Here is a 21,906-nt window from a genome sequence, read left to right on the forward strand (position 1 = left end):
TCAATCACGGTTACCATGACAATCCTCTCAGAGTGAAGCTCCGCCCAATAAACATGAAAAGGTGTTTATGGACCCAAAGGTTGTACAAACCCTTGTTGGGAGAAGCTTCAACACAGGGCCTATGGGACAGTGCCAAAGTGGTGCATGTAGTAGTCTTGGCGCAGACTCCTTTACGACCAACAAGGGTTTGTGCCTGCAAACTACCCGGTATTCGGTCGTAATCCAAAATCAACGGTGTCGCGGTGTTTTTCCTGGACGAGCGCAGTGGCAGCCAACGTCACCGAACGACCATCCATACAAATGCAGCGCGGCGGCGGTACTACCGGTGCGTGATTTGCCGGCTGGTGAGTCAGACCTTTTGCCTTGCGCCTTTGTGAAAGAAAAGAACGATGAATCTGCGGTCTTTCCCACATGTATGCAAGTCCGTTCTTTGCGTATGTACGATGATCACTGCCTGAAAACTGACATTTTCTTGACATCAAGGAAGGAATCGATTCGATAAGTTTTGATAATAACGTGCTGCTGATGCTGGTAAGTTCTTTGTTGTTGATAAGTAGTGACTGACCTCTTCTCGGCACGTAGTGTTTTGGTCAGCGTATAGTAGGCCCTATACCGATGTGATCTTGAGCAGTGACTAGAGTATCACTATCAGTATATGTGTGAGACTGATCCAGAAGAGGAGACTAGGTGTGATGATCAGTGTAATAATACTAATATTTTACCACAACGTACTGTACATAAAGACAGCAACAAGTATCCCAGTCCAACAAAGATGTACATGTATGTAAGTAGTTCGCTACCGTTTTGAATAGTGCATGTTCTAAACTTTTAATGACAATGTGGCATTTTAGGTTGTTGATGTCAAGTGAGGGCGAGTCCTCTATTCATGGTCATCATACCAATTAAACTGTCTATCCTAACAAAGGCGTTATATAGAGAATAAAAAAAAAAATTGCTTCAAAGCAGTGAACACAGGGTCATTTTCAATTTTACATTTGCATATCAGGCAGTGACTCGGTAATCCAAGAACAATTATTGGGCCTAGTATATGATGTTGTGATGCATGCATAACGACACTGTTAGAGCTTGACAAGTTTGACCGTCAAGCTGAGCCAGGCCCCCTTTGCAATTTTACAAACTTCTTATTGTACATAATTTGTAGGTCCATACATTGTAGACCCTGCCTGTTTGCAAGTTACACAAATTGATGTACAGGTGTACTGTACGAGCTGAAATTTTCGCGGTGGTTTTATTTTCGCGAATTTCGCGAATCGCCTTTGAACCACGAAAATAACAACACGCTAATAGCTAAGTTCAGTTAGACCCTCGCAACCGCGAAATTAACAACACGCAAAAATGTCCTCCAAGTAGCAATTCGCGAAAATATCTGTACGCGAAAATTTCAGCTCGTACAGTATAAACCACATGATGTAGATTTTACACTTGTACTTCGTACATTTTTATGTCAAATTTATTCCCTTAATAATTAAGAATTATCATAATTTAGAATACACTATTATATACTTGTATGTGACCACATAAATTACAGTATGTGTAGAGTCTATTTCAGAATCATTTGGTGTTTTTTTTTTTTCTTTATGAGTGTAGAATAGGCCTACATGTGTGACGTACAATCATGATTGAATGCTAGTGGTTGAATTTGTTGAGATGAAGAACAACAGTAATGAAACCAGAGGGTCTAGAAATATTTATCATTCGTTTTAAGATGAAAATTTTTTTATGATTTAAATATTATTAGACCCTATTTTTAATTTCATTTATTCAGCCAAATGAACACAATAACATAACATACATTCAAATTGAAAAAAAAAAAAAATACATTTGACGTAAAACACAAGTGGTATGAACAGGGAAGCAACACATACATGTAGGCTAGGGCTCACAAAAGTAATTTACTTTTGCTGTTAGCATGTGAGCCCTGTCTTGTCTTGCAGAAGATGCCCACAATCAATAGGTTGATTATCATGGCACTAGATGTGATGCATTCCTGTGCTCATACACAATGAACATAAAAAACACATTAATCAAAAAGACCAATAGCCTAATAATTTCCCCTTTTGTTGTTTACATTTTGTTGCTGTTGACTACCTCTGAAAGACAGACGGAAATTTTACAGTTTATCTTTCTCATGTTGAAACAGTACGCAATACATCAGTCGCCAAGCATCCACTAGACACCGATCCCCATAGATACAACAATGGCTGATGTCCGACGAGTCCCCATTCAGCTCCGTCTGATGACCTACCTATCGCCCGGTCTTCCGGTCGAGTTCTTCGAGATGATTGCTCATTACCTGGAAGAGAAGATGGGATGTCCCGTCTACCTAATCTATGAAAGTCGCTGGTCGGGTCCTCCCAGCGATAGGACAGACCCCTTCACTCTAGATCACATTGATTTGGGTGAGTATACATATGCGGCACTTGAAGATGATAAAAATTTGTCCCTTAATACCTGTTGAGGATGGACTGATTTTGATACAACACGCATTTCCCATAGACCCCTGCCCGAGTATACTCGGGGCTCGTCCTCAATGGGTTAAAAAGTCAAAACTTTTTCATTGCAACTAATTGACAGACAGACATAAAAAAAAAAGAAGCAGGGAAAATAAGTAAAAATATCAACAATTGCGTTGAGTTTGTATGAGAAAAGCTACCAAGCAATTACTTTATAGAGGGAAACCTTTTGATATACAGTGGACTCGCGTCATAATAGAACGAAGTCCTTGGGACCCTCAGCTTTCTTTTGTTATATCAAAATTTCATTAAAACCGAATTAAATAACAATAAGATACAAGGAGCAGATATGTTGCAGCCTTAATTTTTACTTCGCTGTAACCAGAATTTTGTTATAACTGTGTTCATTATAATGGGTGTTCACTGTATATGTGAATTTGGATCTCCCTTCTGTGATAGTCTTGATAATTTTTTTTTTTCTTTTCTTTCTGTTTCATCCCCAAAAGCATTCATGAATGCAGAACCCTTTATGAAGCTGGTCAGTAGAGCCAAGGACAAGGCCGAGTTGCTTCCTGTGGCTCCGGTCTACCCTCACCCCAAATCGGACAACAAGCCAGTCTACTTCTCTGATGTCATCGTCCATGTAGACAACTGGTACAGCGCTTCTCACAGATCTTCCCCCTCCCCCTGTTGGAATGCTACCTGGATGTGTTTCATATGGGTCCATTCCCATGTACTATGTTCATTACCAAGACCACGGTGCCATAACTTAATTTGGGAGGCAGTAGTCACGAACCAAATGGCATGTAGAAAAGAAGAAGAATTGACTTTACATCCTAATGTGAAGACACTGTAGAGATATATGTGCACTTATGCATTTATTCTGGTATTCAAAAATGATTTTATGTGCAAGCTCTGCTTCATAGATCATTTTATCTCTCTCTTTGATAACCTGTAGATATGTTGTGATTATGTTTCTAGTTCCCTATCCGTGATGACACTGATTGATATTATAGAACATTTCCATAACTTGGTTTCAAATATATTATTATTATCTTTCTGTTCTCTGTAGTGAAAAGTACAAAGAATTCAAGGACCTGCGAGGTGTGAAATGGGCTTACAGCGGGCCAGATTCTCCCAGCGGCGTCTATACGACGCTCAGGCAGCTAAAGAAGATGGGCGAAACTGTGATGTTCTTTGGGCATATCATTCAGTCAGGTGAGTGGTGATTCAGACTAACTCGCCCTGACCTGATGTAAGACTCACCTTGCGTGAGATACTGGGTAGTCCTAGGAAAGATCTCATGTCAGTTGTTTTTAATGGCTGACCATTCATATTTGTGTCTCTTTCCCCCTAAGCTTTGGGGAAGAGTTCCCAGCAGGCTCACAGGTCAACCTATATTCGAATAAGCTGTGCTCTCACATGAATGGGAAAGTAGCTGCTTTCTTGGTTTTGCATACCGGTACATGTCAGCATGTGATCTGGATGCCTTGAGGCATCACAATGTCTAACTTTGATCCAAAGCCCAACACATATGCCCAAGGACAGAGGAGATACACGAATTACCCCCCCCCCCCCCCCCCATTACTGGGAACTTTCCTATACATTACTGCGCAAGCATTGTTGAAGTTATAAATGTGGCATCAGAGTGTAATATTATCGTTTGTGGCAGCACTCTTGCTGCAGTTACCATTCAACCACCTCTACAGCCACCAGTAATCTCTAAATTTCAATCACTGAGCAACAGGTGGCCTCCTATCTACAACAGTGTATGTGTACATTGTATGGGGGGGGGGGGGGTTCAAGCATCAGTGGGTTGTGAGTGCAGTATAATGTGAATGTGTCTTTATCTCGAATGCATCATTCCAATTTCACCCTCTCTCTGAAGTAGTATTCAGTATTATTGCTCAATCTGCTGTTTTCTGCAATTAGTAGATATTGAAGTTGTAAAAATTATCTTGGCGGTATTTGTGAATGTTAGTTCTGACTTCAGTGTAGAAAGAAACAGTCCATCTGTCTTTCACAACAGCCATTTTTGAATGAAATAACCAACTATTAGGATAATGTTAATGATTGTTGACTTAACCTGTCGAGGATGGGCTGAATTTGCTTCAACAGGCCTTCCCCATAGACACCTGCTTAGTATACTTGGGACTAGTCTTCAACGGGTTTTAGTGAAAGTCTTATCTCTCCTATTCAGGTTCACATGCAAAGTCCATCGAGATGGTGGCAGACAAAACCGCTGACGCTGCTGCAATCAACTCCACAACACTGAGCTACCAGATGAAGTTGCATCCCTCGTTAGCAGAGAAGCTGCAAATTATGACGTCTTGGGGACCTCTTGCAGTGCAGCCCATTGTGGTCAACTCCAGAATGTCAGGTGAGTAAACCAAGGGCTAGCAAGTGACCTTTGACATTCACATGACCTTTGACATCCACCTGCCCTTTGACGGTCCCATGCACAACTCATTCAGTTCCTTGCCAAGTGTTCATTGTTTACTCCAGCAAGACGCCTTCTTAAAAAGAAAAGAAAAAAAAATGATCTGGAACAGTAGAAAGTATTCAGTAAAAAAATTGCCTCACACAAAGTTATGTTTTACATGTTTAACTGGAGGGGAGATGATGGATGATAACATCTTTAATACATCAAATTTTTTTTAGCATGTATTTCTATATCAGTGATGGTTAGTCCCATGAGAAATCATTCTTCCTCCAAGTACCCCAACACAACCACACTGATGCAGAAACCAGGAAGTTTGTGTGTAATGTGTATACAGAAATTCAAATGCCCAAAGTGACTTTACAACTGTAGTGACGACAGCAAAAGTGTTCATAAAGTTTTAGCTGTAGTGAGCATTCCCCAGTTGCTGTTGATTTATCAGTTCCTTTCTTTGAAAGCAAAAGGAAGGTCTGTGAAGGGTTCTAAATTTGTCTTCCACTACTTGGAATTTGCTTGCTGTACATCAAAAAGATCTACCAAGAAACTTGTGCGGTTGACGCGATTTGCCAGGATAATGAGTTGCTTTGATAAAGTATTTTTAAAACAGAAGTGTAAAATAATTTCGATCATATGCGTGCAACTTTTATTCCAGAAACACCCTCCCCATTTGGTAGTGGGTAGGTAAAGCATTGTGTGATAATTGATCATTCCCTAGCAATCCTATTTTCCAACAAGCTGCGTCCCTTCACCCTATAATGGAAGATTGGTGGATAACCCTGACGCCCGATTTGTCGATTATTGAAAGATTATGTACCAACAATGATCTGGTATGATCCGAGACTGTAGTACTTCGCACTGCAATCCTGTATAGCTAATAATTTGCAGTTTTGTCACAACCCCAACTGACATCGCATTATTTCAGCATTATTTCACACTTTTTTTGTGCCTATGTGTACATTTTAGAGCTAGGATCAATAGCTAGTTCTGCAGGCATATGAAAACTATGTTTTCTCTCTTTAATGCAGATGAGCTCAAGAAAGAGCTGACCAATCACCTCCTCAACATGCACAAGGAGAAGGTGTGGAAACTACGCATGGAGGCGTTCACACTCAAGCAGTTTGCTCCCGTCGACATGATGTTCTACCACCAGGAGGAGGAGCTGCGGAAGGAGGTCAGCAAGATGAGCATAGAGGGCACTGTTTACTATTAACGCCCAAGAAAAAAAACAGACTAACTCGCCACCAGCTCGTGTCACGCTTTTCTTCAATGCTTTCCCGCCACACTGAGTGTGGTCCTCCGTTTTCAGGGTTCAAACAGTCGGGTATTACAGAGGTTTAAATTGTCGTGCCATAATTCAACACACCTCTGTAGTGAGAGAGATATATGTGTGTGTGTTGTGCACCTGTGATAACTGGATGCTCCGAGCTATGGCTCCATGCACTTCAGTGGGTAACATTTCCTCAAGCAAAGCAGCCTTGATGGTGCACATGTAGCCAGAAGATGGGCTCTGGCAACACCGAGAAAGGTGATGTGTCCAGTGTTGCTCAGGTCGCTTTTTGATAACTCCTTCGTAGGTTACAGACAGTGGCATTGTTCTGCTCCCAGCTCTCTTTGGGCAGCTTTATATACTGTTGGCATTGAATTAAGTGTTTGAAAACCTGAGGAACTACCTGTCAAATAATATCTGAAATGTAGGCCCATGATGGACTGATAGTGAATGTGTGTGATAGCATTCTGTGTAATTTATGTCGAGCAAAACTTTGTACAAGACTTGGTTAATATCTTAAAAATAGAAAAATTCTATCAATTTTGCCTTGCAAAATCAAGGCTGAAAGTGCTGTTCCTAGCCATGTCGAAGTAGATGGAACTGAAGCATATCTAGACAAAGGGAATCATATAAGTTTCTTCAAAATAGGATGAAACAAGAGAGATGAGGAATATAAAGTTCTGTCATATTTTCATGGAATAGCAATATCAGTGGAACTGCATGCAAATTAGCTGCGGTGAAGGCATAAACTCAATAACTCTTTTATTTGCATATACAAAAGTAAATTAAACCAGAAATCCTGCTTTTGTTCCATTATTTAACAATTACATTTAATTGCATCTTTCCCCCTTAACCATCTTTGGTTGCTGTCTTGGTCCACTTTTGATGAAATTTATACTATTCTGTTGCATTTTTCTACTTTTAAAATTCAACTTTAAGATGTTATGAAAATAAATATGAAGCAATTTCAAAGCTTTGAAAAAATGATTGATGGGCAAGTGGGTGTTCTGCTGAAGGTTACAGACAGACCTTTATCAAGAATCTACCTATATAGTCACAGGCGGTCTGATGCTTTAACTTTGCAATGATTTTTTCCTGCTTGAATGCTGCTTTCATTCTGAGGTATACGTTTAGCATGCAGAAATTGAAACAGAGTTTAAGATCAGCACACTTCCATGTGATGTTTGTGCCAAGTCATTATAGTAACTCTGTGAGCATTAGCAACTTGAAGTGCATGTTGGCAGGGTAGGAAAAAGAAAGCTTTTTGGAACTTTTTTCCATCCGGCTGATGGCAGGTGTAATGCGAGTGCACAAGATGTTTGTAACTGTAGTGCCCACTTTCATTTCGCCCCACTGCAGAATTTTGGTGAGGCAGATGCTCTATTGTGACCAAAATCCTTCCAATAAATACTAACATTGTACCTCCCTAGATTGGCACTTGCGTATCATATGTAACTTCAAACAAAGAAACAAGCATACTGTAAAATGAGGAATGTTTGTGTGCATTTTAATTTCGCGAGCGCCAAGATTCATGAAATTTAAATGCAAACGAAAGTTCTTGTCTACACTATATGCATTGAACGGCAGTAGCAATTCGCGAAAATTATATGCCATGAAAAATACCGCTGTCTCCAATTCGGAAAAGTTCATGCCGGGAATATATCATGTTTTACAGTATAGCAAAACAAATCAGGACACTTGTGATGCAAAATACCAATACCTGATGGCTGAAAAACACACATTCCCATTTTGTTATGCATGGCAGTGTTGATATTTGCTTGATGGGAAGGTGCTGAGCTAATGTAGGTAAAGAAAAAGAGAAACTTTGGGACAGTAGGTCCTTTATATAATTATATACTTCATTTAGAGAGCAAGTGATTTTTGTTGGCAGCATAAGCCAATGCAGTGATTTCAAGAATGAACTTCCAAAACTTCCTTGGACTTTCCATGTATACATTTTTCATTTTTGTAGAGTAAGAGGTATGAAAATGATATTCTTACGGTTTTTTTTTTTGTTGTTGTCATGCCTAGATCTTAATATACAGTAACTTGTTAGCTGTCATTGTGAGTTGTGAAATTTTATATATGCACTATACTGATTTTGTTTCCATCACATTTTTGTTTGTACATGAAGATAGTGTTAACTATGAGGCTAAGTTAATTGATGAAGTGTATAGACAGGATTTATAAATGTCACTGTATATGCTATATAATATTTCATGAATTGAGATCTGTTTTAAAGACACTTCTGCAGTCAGCAACCATATTGATGCAGTGAGAAAAGAGTATTATACTTTTGTATTTAGAAGAGAAAAGTTGGCTGTTTTCCACCTTTGAGAAGATACACAATGCCTTTTTAATTAACTCTTTATGTGCCACGTTCGCACGTCCGACTCAGTCGACGCCGTGCCAACTTCGCATATTCTGCTCAACAAACAAAGCCGCCAAAACAGATCGATCAATCGCTAATCCTGCGATACAATGAAAGCGTTTCTTGCGCTTTTGTTCCTCTCACATACGGCTTGCAGTCTATGTGGTGATTGACTATCAAGCAGTGTTCCCGACTAGATTTGCGTGTACATTGTAAGTTTCTGTCACGGTTTTATGTGCAAAAGTTATGCCTTTACAGTAATGTAGCAACTGGTCGTTCAAAAGACAAACTGAAAATAGATTTGCCATACAATTTATATCGAAGCAAAGTGTGGCATTCCTCTGTAACTTTACTGACTATTACATATGTCCACCTTAAGAGACATTTGTAGAAGTTATATGAATTGTAAAAGCAGAATTCTTTCTCAAAGCATGGCTACTTTCGTGTATCAGAATAACGTGGCACACAGGGGGTTTCCACCATGGCACATGAAGAGTTAAGGGAGGCAATATTTTTGTGAGTCGTTAATTTCACATCAGTCAACTCACCGAATTCGCAAAAAAATTGGAACGCCACAATATATACCATGTATACAGTATGTTATGACTTGCATGGGGCTGTATTAGGCATAACCCCTGAGTGTAATATTTTTATTAACTAATATTCTGGAATAAGTTGCCAAATACGATAATGAATTGTTCGTAAATGTAAAGTGTGTGTAACCTCAAAGGTGTCGTATGTGGGTTATATGTAAAATAAAGGAGTCAGTTGAATTCCCTGTTTTACTACTTGTGAGCAATCAGGTAGAATTCCTTAAAGGAGAATTTCTGTAAAAGCCTTTTTTTTTTTCTTCATTTTTTTTTTCTGTGTGATTTCCTCCGTCTGCAGAAAATGGTTTCAGAGTTTCAGTGTCCGTCACAAAAAGTTCCCTTTATTTTCTGCTGCGGCAGAACTATTGGTATTTAATGCCCACAGACAGTACCCCATCTAGCGATGTCTACATAACATGCTGCTGTGAGTTCTCTAGGCATTATTTATTTCATGTGTGCACTTCCTGTATTAAATGTGTATAAACCATAACACTGTGTTAGAGCAACTGAGAGAAATCTGTATGAAGGGTCAGCTGTCTCACTACTGTCTGTCTGTCTGTCTGTTTGTCTGTCTGTCTGGCTATTTGTCTGTCTGTCTGTCTCCCTTAGTTTCTTTGTGTACAAACATTCTGGTAGAATCATGAAAGATGTAGATATGTATTTGATATACTGTGTGTAAACTGTATGGTAGTTGCCGTACAAGGGAGAATGGTCTTGAGCTGAAAGAATCGTTCAATGTGTGACTTGACCCCTTTATATGTGCCCTGGTGCTTACCTATAGCTGTAATATGTTTTTATCAGCATTCAGTGAAATCTTCCAAACTTGACTGAATATCCAAGCTAGCTACCCTACTCAGACATAGCAATGTGCAGCAGTCCAATCGGGAGGCTGTTGATAATCACTACTTCTTTGGAAGCTGATTTCCATACATCTGTACAGTAAGGGCAAACATTGTGTCTTTTCTCGCATAATTATCGTGACAGTATGGAGCTTTGGCATGATGCAGAAATTCACACTTGAAGCATTAACCTCGCATGATAGGAGGGTGCCATAATCATGCAGTGAAGGAAAACTGAGAAAAGAAACTTTTTTTTCTTTTTTTTAAGTAATAAAATGTGAACACTACCTGTAAGTGCTCAGTGATGAAATGTTATCATAATGATACCTGTATTGAAGTCATTCCTCTTAAAATGTTGCTAAATGCCAACGTGTAACTAGTGAAAGTGTGGAAAGAGGTAATACTGTAGGTGCCAAGTAGAAGTTGAAAGGAATGTACAATGTTCTATATCCTCTGACTGTAAGAGTGAATATTTTCACGTAAGTAATTTCTCGTGCTTGTCCAGATAAGATTAGTTTCGCATGCTTTTAATTCCACGGAATCAAAACACAAACTACGGGAACATATAAAAACAAAAATATTTGCATGCTTTAATTTTGCGCTAGTTTGTGGTGGCATGAAATGTGCAAAAATTTCAACACCACAAAAATGTGCACTTTTACAGTATCCTTTTTGATAGAAAGAGGTGGGAAACCCTTTCTGTGCCATGGACTTTGGACAGTGAGTATAATGCTATTGGGTTTTCTCTGCCAATACATAGACACGCAAGCATGCAAAGGTTTTAATCACTATAGTACATGTACGTGTACTCAAGTAATGAAACATAATATATGTACTCAGTATGTGACGTCAAGTTACATACTTGGCATGCCAGCATGCTCTACAAGTGGGTCATGCTTGACGTGTGTACATATACAGTTTTTGGCTTTTGTGCCTAATATGCCTTTAATCTGAAATGAAGAGTGTACATGGTGTTTCAAAGTCCAACCCCTTCAATAGCTATTTTAGTCACTACATATAATTATGATGTGTGGTACAATGAACTTATTTAGCCTGTCAGGCATTGTTTAATCTGTGATAATCAAATAAGGAATGAAAAATGGAGTATTCCAAATGGCCTGTGTACTCAATAACATGATGATGTGTGTGGCAACAACCTACAAAATCTTGTGCCATGTACAAACCGAAAATTTGCTCATGAAATATGGAAGTCATATTGTGGGAAGAGATTTGAGGATATTATACTCTTCATTACCATGGAATGATGATGTTATAGAAGTAACAAAGTCTTATAGTAGCTGTAAATGTGTGTGTTACAAGGAAAAACAACATAGAGTCTACATATGTAAGCTTTAGGTGAATGAAACACTGACATAGCCTCAGTTTTTACTAAAGTTGTTTCTGCTTTCATGTCAGGTGTAGACTTGCATGGCTGTTATAATGTCTTGATTCTCCACTATATCTTGATGCATAGCCATTCTGCAGAAGTCCAGAGTTATGGTTTAGCTATTGATATGCCATTTCACAGTGCATGCGATAGTATATCAGTGATAGAATTGTCTGATTTAAAATCAAGATCTGTCAAGCTGTGTGAAATTCTTGCTCTTAAATTTGGTCCATACAATATCCCAAAGTATGTCACAGCATGGCATTTATGCTCATTGCTTCAGTTAACGCACGCTGTGTTGCAACAGAAAACATTCCACATCGAAGTGCGGTAATGCTACGCATCATTCCAGCTTATAACAGGGACCTCTGGACCATGTGACTTGCACAACACTGACCTCCTAATGTACAGCTAGAGTATGCACACATTTCTTGGTGTATGCTTGGCAGGGATACATTTCTCCAAAAGCAATGTTTCAACAATATCTCTCTATTCTTTTCCTCCTCTGTGAATAACTGTCTACAGAAAGCACTATGGTGAAACGTGGACGAATGCACAGCATTAATCCAAAGCAATTTTTGGTGTTTTTTTTTTATTTCCCCAAGTCATGTCACACCTGTCTGTATGGGCAAGTTTGTAAAATATGTCAAGTAAGAAAAAAAGAAGAAAATAATAATAATAATAATGAACTCGTATTTTGTTCTTTGGTGCTGTATCTTTTATTACAGAGGAATGTATTCATGAGCAGGACCTAAAGACCATGAAAATTATCTTGTGATACCGATACCACGTTTCTTGCTGTCTCGGGGTACAAGAGCAAATGAGAGCATTGCCCTTTTATACCAGGATTTTGTTATATCCGACCTTCTTACACCAAGACTCCCCTGTCTGATTTTTGCCATTTATTGTAAGGGTTTCATAAAATGAAAAAAAAAGAAAAAAAAGAAAAAAAAAGAACTTGCACTCGAGCTCCTTGTTCATATCCAATCGTTTTTTGTTAGAGAAGTAATAAAAAGAATCAACATCTTAATTGCTAAGATAAAAGCAAAATACGACATTGGCAACATATTTCAGAATACAGAAGTTCCTGTTTCTGTCTCTCAGAATGGCATACTGTAAAACCAGAAATTTTCACATTTTATTAAATAACACAAATTTTTGCGAGCCGACATTCGCAAAGTAAAATGCATCTAAAAGTTCTTATCTACACTACATGCATCGAATGTCAGTGTGCCAATTTGTAAAAATTTCATGCCGAGAATATTTCTTGCTTAACAGTAGTTTGGTGGCTTGTCTTCTGAATTTGTGCAGATAAAATGAATTTTTTTTTTGTTTCCTCTTAGTCTTTTTCCAATATGAGATAAGCAGTTAAATTAATCTGTTGATGACTATCCCACAAGTATTCTCAGGCAGGTGTCTATGGGAAGTACATGTTATAGCAAAAATCAGCTCATCATAATGGTTAAGAGGCGCCATTGAAAGATTTTAATTCTGCAGCAACATTCCGACAGGACTTTGATACATGTAGTGGGTTAATATTTACTGTCATGTGGATGATGAATTGAATGTTGTTGGTCATAAGAGTAGCAGACAAGTCATTGAATGTTACAAATGACCCGTTTCTTGCACCAAGACTCCCGTGATGGTATATGAGATAGGGTTTGTAATACCATACTACCTCTGTCAGTATACTACCAAAGTGCTCAAAAGCCTTACAGATCATAATCGTCAGGGTTGACCAGCCTCAGAAAGCCACCTCAGTTTTATCCCGAGGCACACAATTATTGGAAAATACAAATGAATTTAAATCTATTACCCAAACTTTTATTCAAATGAAGGAAGGGTTTATGAGGTCGTCTATAACTTATTTCGACCAGCAAGCACTGGCGAGTGTGCAGTGTGTGGCAGATGTCATAGAGCTCAATTATTCTAATGTTGACTTACCCCGTGTATAGCCTAGTACACGCAATGCTGCATAGTTGAAGGAAAATCCAGAATATTTTGATATCTTGCAATACATTGCCTGTGATGAACTCCATTGTATGTAGGATGTACAGTAGCACACGTGTTCAAATTTTACTTCATGTGTGTGTACATAATAGTGTATGGCAGTGTGGAATGGTAATTCTCAGGAATAGCGAATTGTGTTTGATTGTACATTGTCATTTTCATATTGCATTATTATAATGGCACTATAATATATCAACACTAAAACCATCATTGTCACTACATGTATCATCATCATAATTATTAATCATCTTCATCCTTGTAATTTCCACAATCATTGTCATACTCTATATTCAAAAAATTAACAGAAGAAAAAAAAAGACATGGTAAATCATGGTAGTACAGTATACACACCCACATACACACACACACACAAACACACACACACACACATACACACACACACACACACAGAAAATTGTATCTTTCCTGTGACATGTCTATGAAATATTTGTACTGTTTACGACTTGTTTTATGGTTGATAATAAATGCTCAGCCAATCAATCAATTTTAAATTGTAGTGTCTGATTTTGTGCACTTTTTCCTTGTGCTTGATGCAACATTTCAGCCACACCACGTATGTATGATAGTGAAAGTTATTGGAAGTGAAAGAGTCTGAAGTTGCCTTGTATGATCAGTTGCACACTGATTATAAATACCCATTTCATCATGAAACCGTGTGAATTAGTACAATTTCAAATCTAGTAGGACTGAATAAAACAGAGAAAGTCAACACATTTACCTGTCTTCTAAAGTTCTGTTCAATAAGAGAAAGTATTTTCCTTATCAAGGATTGGCCTGAAAGTCTTTTTATTTAATTTGTTTGTTTGTGTGTTTTCTTTTTCTTTCTTTCTTTTTTATTTTTTAGACCAAAGCTAACAAATTTTAATACTCATTAATGCCTTGGCTTTTTCAATGTAATAGCCAATATGTGCATAAAATAGTAGAAAAATAAAAGTTCCTGAATTGACTGAGATAAAAGATTTTGATGAGTGAATCATTACATTCATTTTTACTTCTGTCACTGGACAAAACTTTCACTGAAATGCAAATGATATTTTTCATCTTATTCTTCAGACCATCTTTATTCTGATACAATAAAGTTGATAATGCAAAAAACCAAATGCATAAATAAATTCCAACATAAGAACCTACAGATATTAGCCTTGTATCATATTATACACATACAATACCTTGTTTTCATAGCAATGTAATGCTAAGCGTGGAAGTGGGCTCAGTGGGGTTTTTTTATGTTCTTTTCCCTTGGGTGCAATCTTGGTTAATTTACATGATTTGCTTGATTCAGAAAGTGACAGTGGACTATCCCAAAGTCATAATTACAATACAGTTTGCACTTGGGCACATTGCCTTACCTGGAGGTCGTTAGCATGATGCTTTTAATAGTCTAATGGTTGTTTAAAGCTATTATATTCGTGTACAGATATTTTTGCGAATGAGGAGGCCACGTACCTTCTCGCAAATTTTTTTTGGGGGGAATTAACACCGAGGCTATCGTGAGTGCACTATTACCCTAGCACATGGTGACGTTTTCGTGCGTTGTTAAATTCGAGGTCCAGCAGTAATTCACGAAAATTATACCCTCGCGAAAATAATAGCTTATACAGTACTGTACGTACAACCAGAAATATTCGCCTGCATTCTAATTTGCAAATTTCACGAGAGCCATGATTCGTGATATCAAAATCCATGTGAAAGTTCTTGTCTACACTACTGTATATGTATTGAATGCCAGTGGCAAATTCCCAAAAATTTCATGCCATGATAAAGGCCATCGACTCAAATTTGCAAAAGGTGATAAGCACAATCAGGGCATGCAATCATGACTTTCTCACTTTAAAAAATTGTAACTTCTAAAAGAATGCACCAACTGACTTAAAAATTCACATGCAGCATGCTAAGACATCAGTAATCACATGTGGTAAGACAATAGCTAATTTCTTCTCATTTACTGTTAATTATTAAAGAGTAATTACCAAAAAGTCCCCCCAAACCCATGTAATGCGTCAAAAAAAGCGTTTTACAACTTACGTAAAATCAAGATTTGAGGTCCAAATTTTTAGTCTTCCCCTATGTGTTTGGTATCAAATTAATGGATTTTTTCCTGGCATTGCTTGCATGCAATAAAAAACAGTGGTCCTTTCAGATGGAGAAAGTTATGAGGTCTGAAGTCCCGTCCTGGTAGGAGTGTAATGCTGGCCTATTTTTGTGACATTGTGACCTTTTAACCCATGCTGTACAGCTATACATGGAGAAACAGCTTATTTTTCTGCTTTTCCTTAAAGTGCTGAGGATACATACACTAAAATATGGTGTGCTGTTTGCCAATAAATGTTCAGCCAATTTTGAGTTTTGAGCCATTTTCAAATGCTGAGGAAAATAAGTGCAGCCGTTTTTTTAGTATTTTCAATGAGGTATATCCTAATATGACTAGTTCTTAAAATAATCTTTTCCCCTTATTGAATATCCTTGGTTTTTAGCCATAAATTGTACATATGTAGTAATCTATTGTGTGAAAATTTGAGCAAATTTGAGCAATAGGAACTTATTTCTGTATATTTTCACAAATTGCTGAGGAAAAATAAGACTGATCTACGCCCATGTTCTACTGCATGAAGGTCATATGATAAGTGTTCAGTGTTCGTATTTCAATGCTTTTTCAATTTTCAAAGATATCATAAGCAAAAATATAGTATTTTGGCTTAATATGTCATTGTTTGAGTGTCACAGCTTGGATATCAACTCGAGTCATCATAAATCTCATATTCATTCTTCTATCTGTGTTTACAAATAGGAGAATGGATCCAAACACTATGCGTACATTCAAGGTCAAACTGTACAGATAATTTTTTTATGAAAAATGTCATATCTTCCAAAGTACCAGCCCTAATTTCATAAAACTTTGTAATAATGGCCAATATATATCTGTTACTTATTCCTGAAAGTTTCACTTCTTCATTCTTTGGCAAAAGTGAAATATTATAAAATATATAAAAGTGGTTTTATTTGAATTCAAAGTAATGCCTACAAAACTGATCATCAATTTTGAGTAGTGAAAATATGACATTGATTCATATTTTGTGATATGTCATGGCTATGTGCTGGTGGTGAATGAAAGGGATATTTATCAGGAATATCTGAAAGCAATTTCAGATGAAAAAAACATTTTCCTTTTATTTAAATGAATTTTTCCAATATATTAGTCATTTCAATGTAATTCAACACCCCTAAAATTAAAATGCTAATTTATGCACAGTTTAATGCAAAATTTAGACTCTTTCTTTACATGAAATGAAAATTTGAACACTCAGCTACAACAAACAGCAAAAAAAGCATTTTCACCAAGTTTGTTCATTTTCCCCCTGTTACGCAATTGCATACCCTGATTGTGCTATTGACCAAAAAATATCTTGTTTTACAGTCGAACAGGAGAACCTAATTATAATGAGGACATAAAAACCATCAGGTCTCTCAGCATACCATGATATCAAACCCCAAAGAAATGTAAAGACTGGGACCTGCAAAATAACCTTGTTACATGTACAAGAGGGCTACATGTATGTTATATCAAACCTCTTCACAAAGTGTATTCACTGTGTATAACAGATACAAAAGCAGTTTTTACAAATTATTGTAGCCCTTGAATGTCACCATACAAAGCATACTTCTCTGCCGGTGTACACTCCATCTGCTGCGTGACAAGCCCCAGATAGGTGACTTTGAGATATCACTGAGTGCAGTCTTCTGAGTGAGCTGGCCTTCAGTATAAAATTCCTTCATGAAGTATCGAGCACAAGGTGACAGACTTTGAATAATACATGTATATACATATGTACATTGTACATCCTTGGAAATTTGAGAACACAGTTCCATATACAGTATCTTTCTCAAGAGAAATCATATCAGCGCAGAAAATAGTCACTTCACTGCACCTAGTTCTCATGTGTTGCTTCCATTCAAAGGGGGAATACTGGCCGCATTCAGGGATGAGTTCGATGCCGAGGATGGCGTTGATGAATGCAACGACGATGATGAGGTGGCCGAGGGTGCGGAAGCCAATGGTGGCGCGGTCGACGAGGAGCTCTTTGTCTTCAGCTGGGCGTCGGCGATCTCCGCCAGAGCTTCCTGGATGCGGTGGAGCAGGAGCTCTCCCCGCTCAACGACCTCCTCCAAACGTTTTGCAGCCTCCTCATTGCCTTCTTCCAACCTCTGGAGGCTTGCGTTCTGGTGGTTATAAAAAAGGAATGAGGTTTTGTTATGGAACAGCTGGTGTGTTTGTTTGTTAGCGTTATACAGTCAACTCTGCCTAAGTCGAATCTATTTGGACTAATAAAATGGCTTCGACTGAGAGAAAATTCGACTTATGAGGGATTAAAATCAATAGAGCATAAAGAGAAGAGGACTTGGAAAGACCTTCGACTTAGGCGATTATTTGACTTATGCGAGGTCAACTTAAACAAGGTTGATTGTATGTGCAAGCTTGCTATTGATGCAACATAGCAGTGGTTGCGAAACTATGAGAAAACTCATGTCTGACATAACTCAAAGAATACTGGCAAAAATCTGCCTTGACCTTCTTTTGACACCACCATGGTCTTTGGTTCCATTCATTTGACTGAACCATAAAACTTTCAAAGAGCAAAATGTGAACAGGCAGGAAAGGAAAATCGGAGGTTACTAATGACTTTGGCCATTATGACAGAACCATAGCACTTGTCACTGTATACACATGTATCACTCATATAACTTCCTTTGTGTGACAAGGCCAGAATAAATTGAGAAGTGATATTCTACAAGTACATGTAATTCATGGCAAATTAATTTTTAAGATGAGAGATGGACACTTCATTTTATATATCATTCTGCTGTAAGTTTAAAAATTTCTGTCCTACCTTACTCATACTGACTGCACAACAAATTTAAACACAAGTATACTATTTGTACATGCCAGCAATAGAATTGCCATACCTGTAGTTCCACGGTGGATTCCTCACTGGGGAGGGAGTCTATTAAAACATCAATGTCCTTGGCTGTCCTTGCAATCAGCTGCGCAAAGAGCTGTGTGTAGTCCTCATGGCTTGCCTGCTGTTCTTGTGCGGCTGAGAATTCAACAGAAATTTGATTCATGGTCTAACATGATTAACAAATAGTGCACAGAAAATATCAGGCATCACAGAGTGTTAGACATTATCCTGCCCATTATAATACTTTTATACTGCCAATGAGTTTAACTTTGCAGATCCTAAAATTCTTATCTCATCCACAGTTCATCCTGCGGAATCCACAGCAGAGGTACATTCTAAATTACAATATTGTACATCTTCAAATGCCAAAAGTGACTGATCATCTTATTAATGACGAATGAATCTAAAGAATCATTGCGGAATATCCTTTGTTTATCTTTTTTTTAACTCTGTTTTAACATGACAAAGAAAAATCTACATCTTGATACAATTCTGTCTGAGAGACAATTTGTTGCAATGTGTGCTGAAAGTTTCTGACAATTCTTTGTCATCGCTGTAATGGCCCAGTGTACAGACATTACATGTACCTTGTCTCTCATATCCCGGGAATTTGGATGGCTGTGCACTCTGCTGTAGCACACCTATGCTGTTGCACATGTGTTCTGCCAGCTGCAAAGGGGAAAAGAATGGTCACAGTGTGGAAGAGATCAAAATGCACTGCCAGAGTGTAAATCCATATTCAACAGTCACTGGAACATTGCAAAATGTACATCATCATGTACAATTGTAGGCCAATTGAGGGATCACTTTTAGTTTTTGTTGTTGTTGTTGCAGCTGATTTTTTTTTATCATAATCAGGGAAAACAAACACATTTGAGCAAATCACTGACAGAAAATTTGGAAATAATAAATATAATAACAGGCAATTATTGTTGGAAAGTCACCTTTCAAGATGGCATTCAGACAGTCCCTTGAAAGAAGGCCTCTGATGGATATGTGTCAGGATATGTGTACAAGACTGTCGTATTGCTCACTTTCTACACCTTTGTGTAGTGGATGAAATGTTATTACAAATATCAACTTACATTTGACTGAGAGACATTCACTCATCTGACTCATGAGAGATAAGAAGAATTCTGATTTATGTGTAAATCAGCCATATGAAAAAAAGTGATTTCATATCAGATATCACATTAATAAAAATAATAATGATTATCATTTTACTCAATTAAGTGAAAATGCTAGAAAAGAGCAAAAAAAAAAAAACAAAAAAAAAGCAAAAAATACAAAAAAAAAACCAATGGAAATCCCATTCAATGTTACACTGTAATATCCACAGGAGATGGATTCTGGGCTGAGCAGTGATTTGAATAATTCGTTTACAATGTGGAGGTTAATCGTTACAGTGTATGATGATGATGATCGATGATAACAATAATAAAAAAACGACAACAATAATAATAATAATAATAATAATAATAATAATAATAATGATAATAATGATGACAATAATCATACTGGCTATTTGTATAGCACACAGGTCCACCTTTTGGGGCTCATGGCACTACACAAAAGAAAAGAAAAATATATACATGTACAAGTTACATGTACATGACAAGGGGGAAGAAAAAAACAAACAAACAGCAAGCAAACACATAACACATACAGTAAAGGTTCAAACACATTTTTTCCCAGAATATTATGAATTGCAGTTGTGTAATTCTCAGTGTGAGAGGATAGCTGCTCCTTGGTGATTATCTAATGAATCTAATGTTCAATGCAATTTTTCAATGATTGAAATATTTGAGATTGAGGCTTGTCAATATCTTGAAGCTCACTGTCTGCACCTAGTAGAAATCTACATGTACTTTACATGTATGTAGGTTTGTATGTCATGCTGTGGTTAAAAAAAGAAAAGAAAAGAAAAAGAAGGCATGAAAATAACAATACGGAACAAAATAAACAAAATGTATCATTACAAATGACTTCTTTATGATGACTAGAATCTATTAAAAAAAAAAATCACCACCAACACATGGTGGGATTAGAAAATATACATGTATTATATAGCGACCATGAACAATGGGTAAGTGCTAATTCTATTATCAATATTGGATATCATGAATCTAACTATCCACAAGACAGCATGGCATGCATGGTCATGACCATGACGTACATGGCTATGAATATAAAATAGTAACATTCTTTTTTATAGATCTATATTTTGCTCTTTAGAAATGCAGAATAGATCTATATATCCTGCATTTCTAAACTAAAGAGCGAAATATGTGTACTGTACATTTATATTGTATCAAAGAACCTATTATCCTTCCCACTCATCAAAACATCACCCTTTCTTGTCCGATATCTCTCCCTTGATTGATGAAATAACTGCCTGCATGTTAACAGGACTAGGAGCTACATGTAGGAGGGCGATCTACATCTTTGTCTCTCTCTGGTATCCTTCTCAGAATATACATTGCTATTCATTCAATAAATCTGGCCTGACCGGACTTTAAACGTTAAAAACTAAATTTAAAAAGTGTCTCATAAAAGGCATGAAAATGCGTAGATTTTAGGTTGCATCCAGACCCCTAACTCAAGAATCTATACATCTCTACATGTACGTTTTTAAGTGATGTAAAAACTACATGTAGAACTCTACTGCAAATTTGTGTAAATTAATAAGTGTAATGTCGTGAGATGAGTCGACTCTGTTTCAGTCAACAATTGTGACCGTGCACCTCAAAACGAACATAAAGTCGCACACACTGATTTTGCGTGAGGACTGAAAATAAAGTGAAATGGGTCAACCTAGCCGAACTTGACTTTTCCATGTTTTCTGAAAGAGCGGGTCTTCTTTTACATTTTGCTAAAATTTGGTATCATAAAACGGGTAGAAAAGTGTGTTTTTTAGCAGTTTATCTCGAACATTTTTGGTAGAATAGTGTGATTAGGTGTGTCTCTAGAATCCCTTTTTCATTTCTGAAAAACCTTGTCCACACTCTTCACTTTCAACTCTAATAACTTTTGAAAGGATAGTGCTACTGCTTTGAAAGTTGGCATTAAGTATGGACAGAATGTGTTAATGAGGCATGCCTAATTTCAGTTTAATCTGATAATCCCTTCATTGTTGTTACTCTGGTGGTTTACTTCCTGTTTTTTGTCCCATTCGTCGCACAGCCAGCACGGTTTGGTAAAGATTAAGCGCTTGAATAGACACTGTACTTCAGAGCCTCTTTTCTCAGTTCACACTTTTCCTGAGTTTGTGCTTTCTTTCCAATATTTAGATAGGTTAGGAGAGTCCGTATGATTTGAGTTATACATCATTTTATAGCTTAAAGTCTGCTCTTTCAGAATATGGTCTTAACTAAAAATTCATGTCTGGCGACTTTTTGTTTGTTTTGAGGTGCAGGGTCACAATTAGAGAAGAAAAATGTCGTCATGGAAGTGACGACATCAGAGGCATTTCTAATATCTCTGCATTTTAACACATCCTTCATCCCTCTTTAAAAACCTCATCGAAATCGAAGATCTGAGATCTAGATG

At 37.4% G+C, this 21,906-nt stretch overlaps 1 protein-coding gene across 1 annotated transcript; it reads left to right on the forward strand.

The window, feature by feature from the left end:
* The first annotated feature begins 2,218 nt into the window (after positions 1 to 2,218).
* Positions 2,219 to 17,800, forward strand: LOC140227270 (uncharacterized). The gene is made up of 6 exons (XM_072307694.1): positions 2,219 to 2,420; positions 2,981 to 3,128; positions 3,547 to 3,692; positions 4,675 to 4,854; positions 5,940 to 6,085; positions 17,356 to 17,800. Exons 1-6 carry the CDS (start codon positions 2,219 to 2,221, stop codon positions 17,677 to 17,679), a joined length of 1,146 nt encoding a protein of 381 aa, XP_072163795.1. The 3' UTR covers positions 17,680 to 17,800.
* Positions 17,801 to 21,906: the final 4,106 nt, after the last annotated feature.

This window comes from Diadema setosum, chromosome 4, assembly GCF_964275005.1.
Source record: "Diadema setosum chromosome 4, eeDiaSeto1, whole genome shotgun sequence".
In the NCBI taxonomy this organism is placed as follows: domain Eukaryota; kingdom Metazoa; phylum Echinodermata; class Echinoidea; order Diadematoida; family Diadematidae; genus Diadema; species Diadema setosum.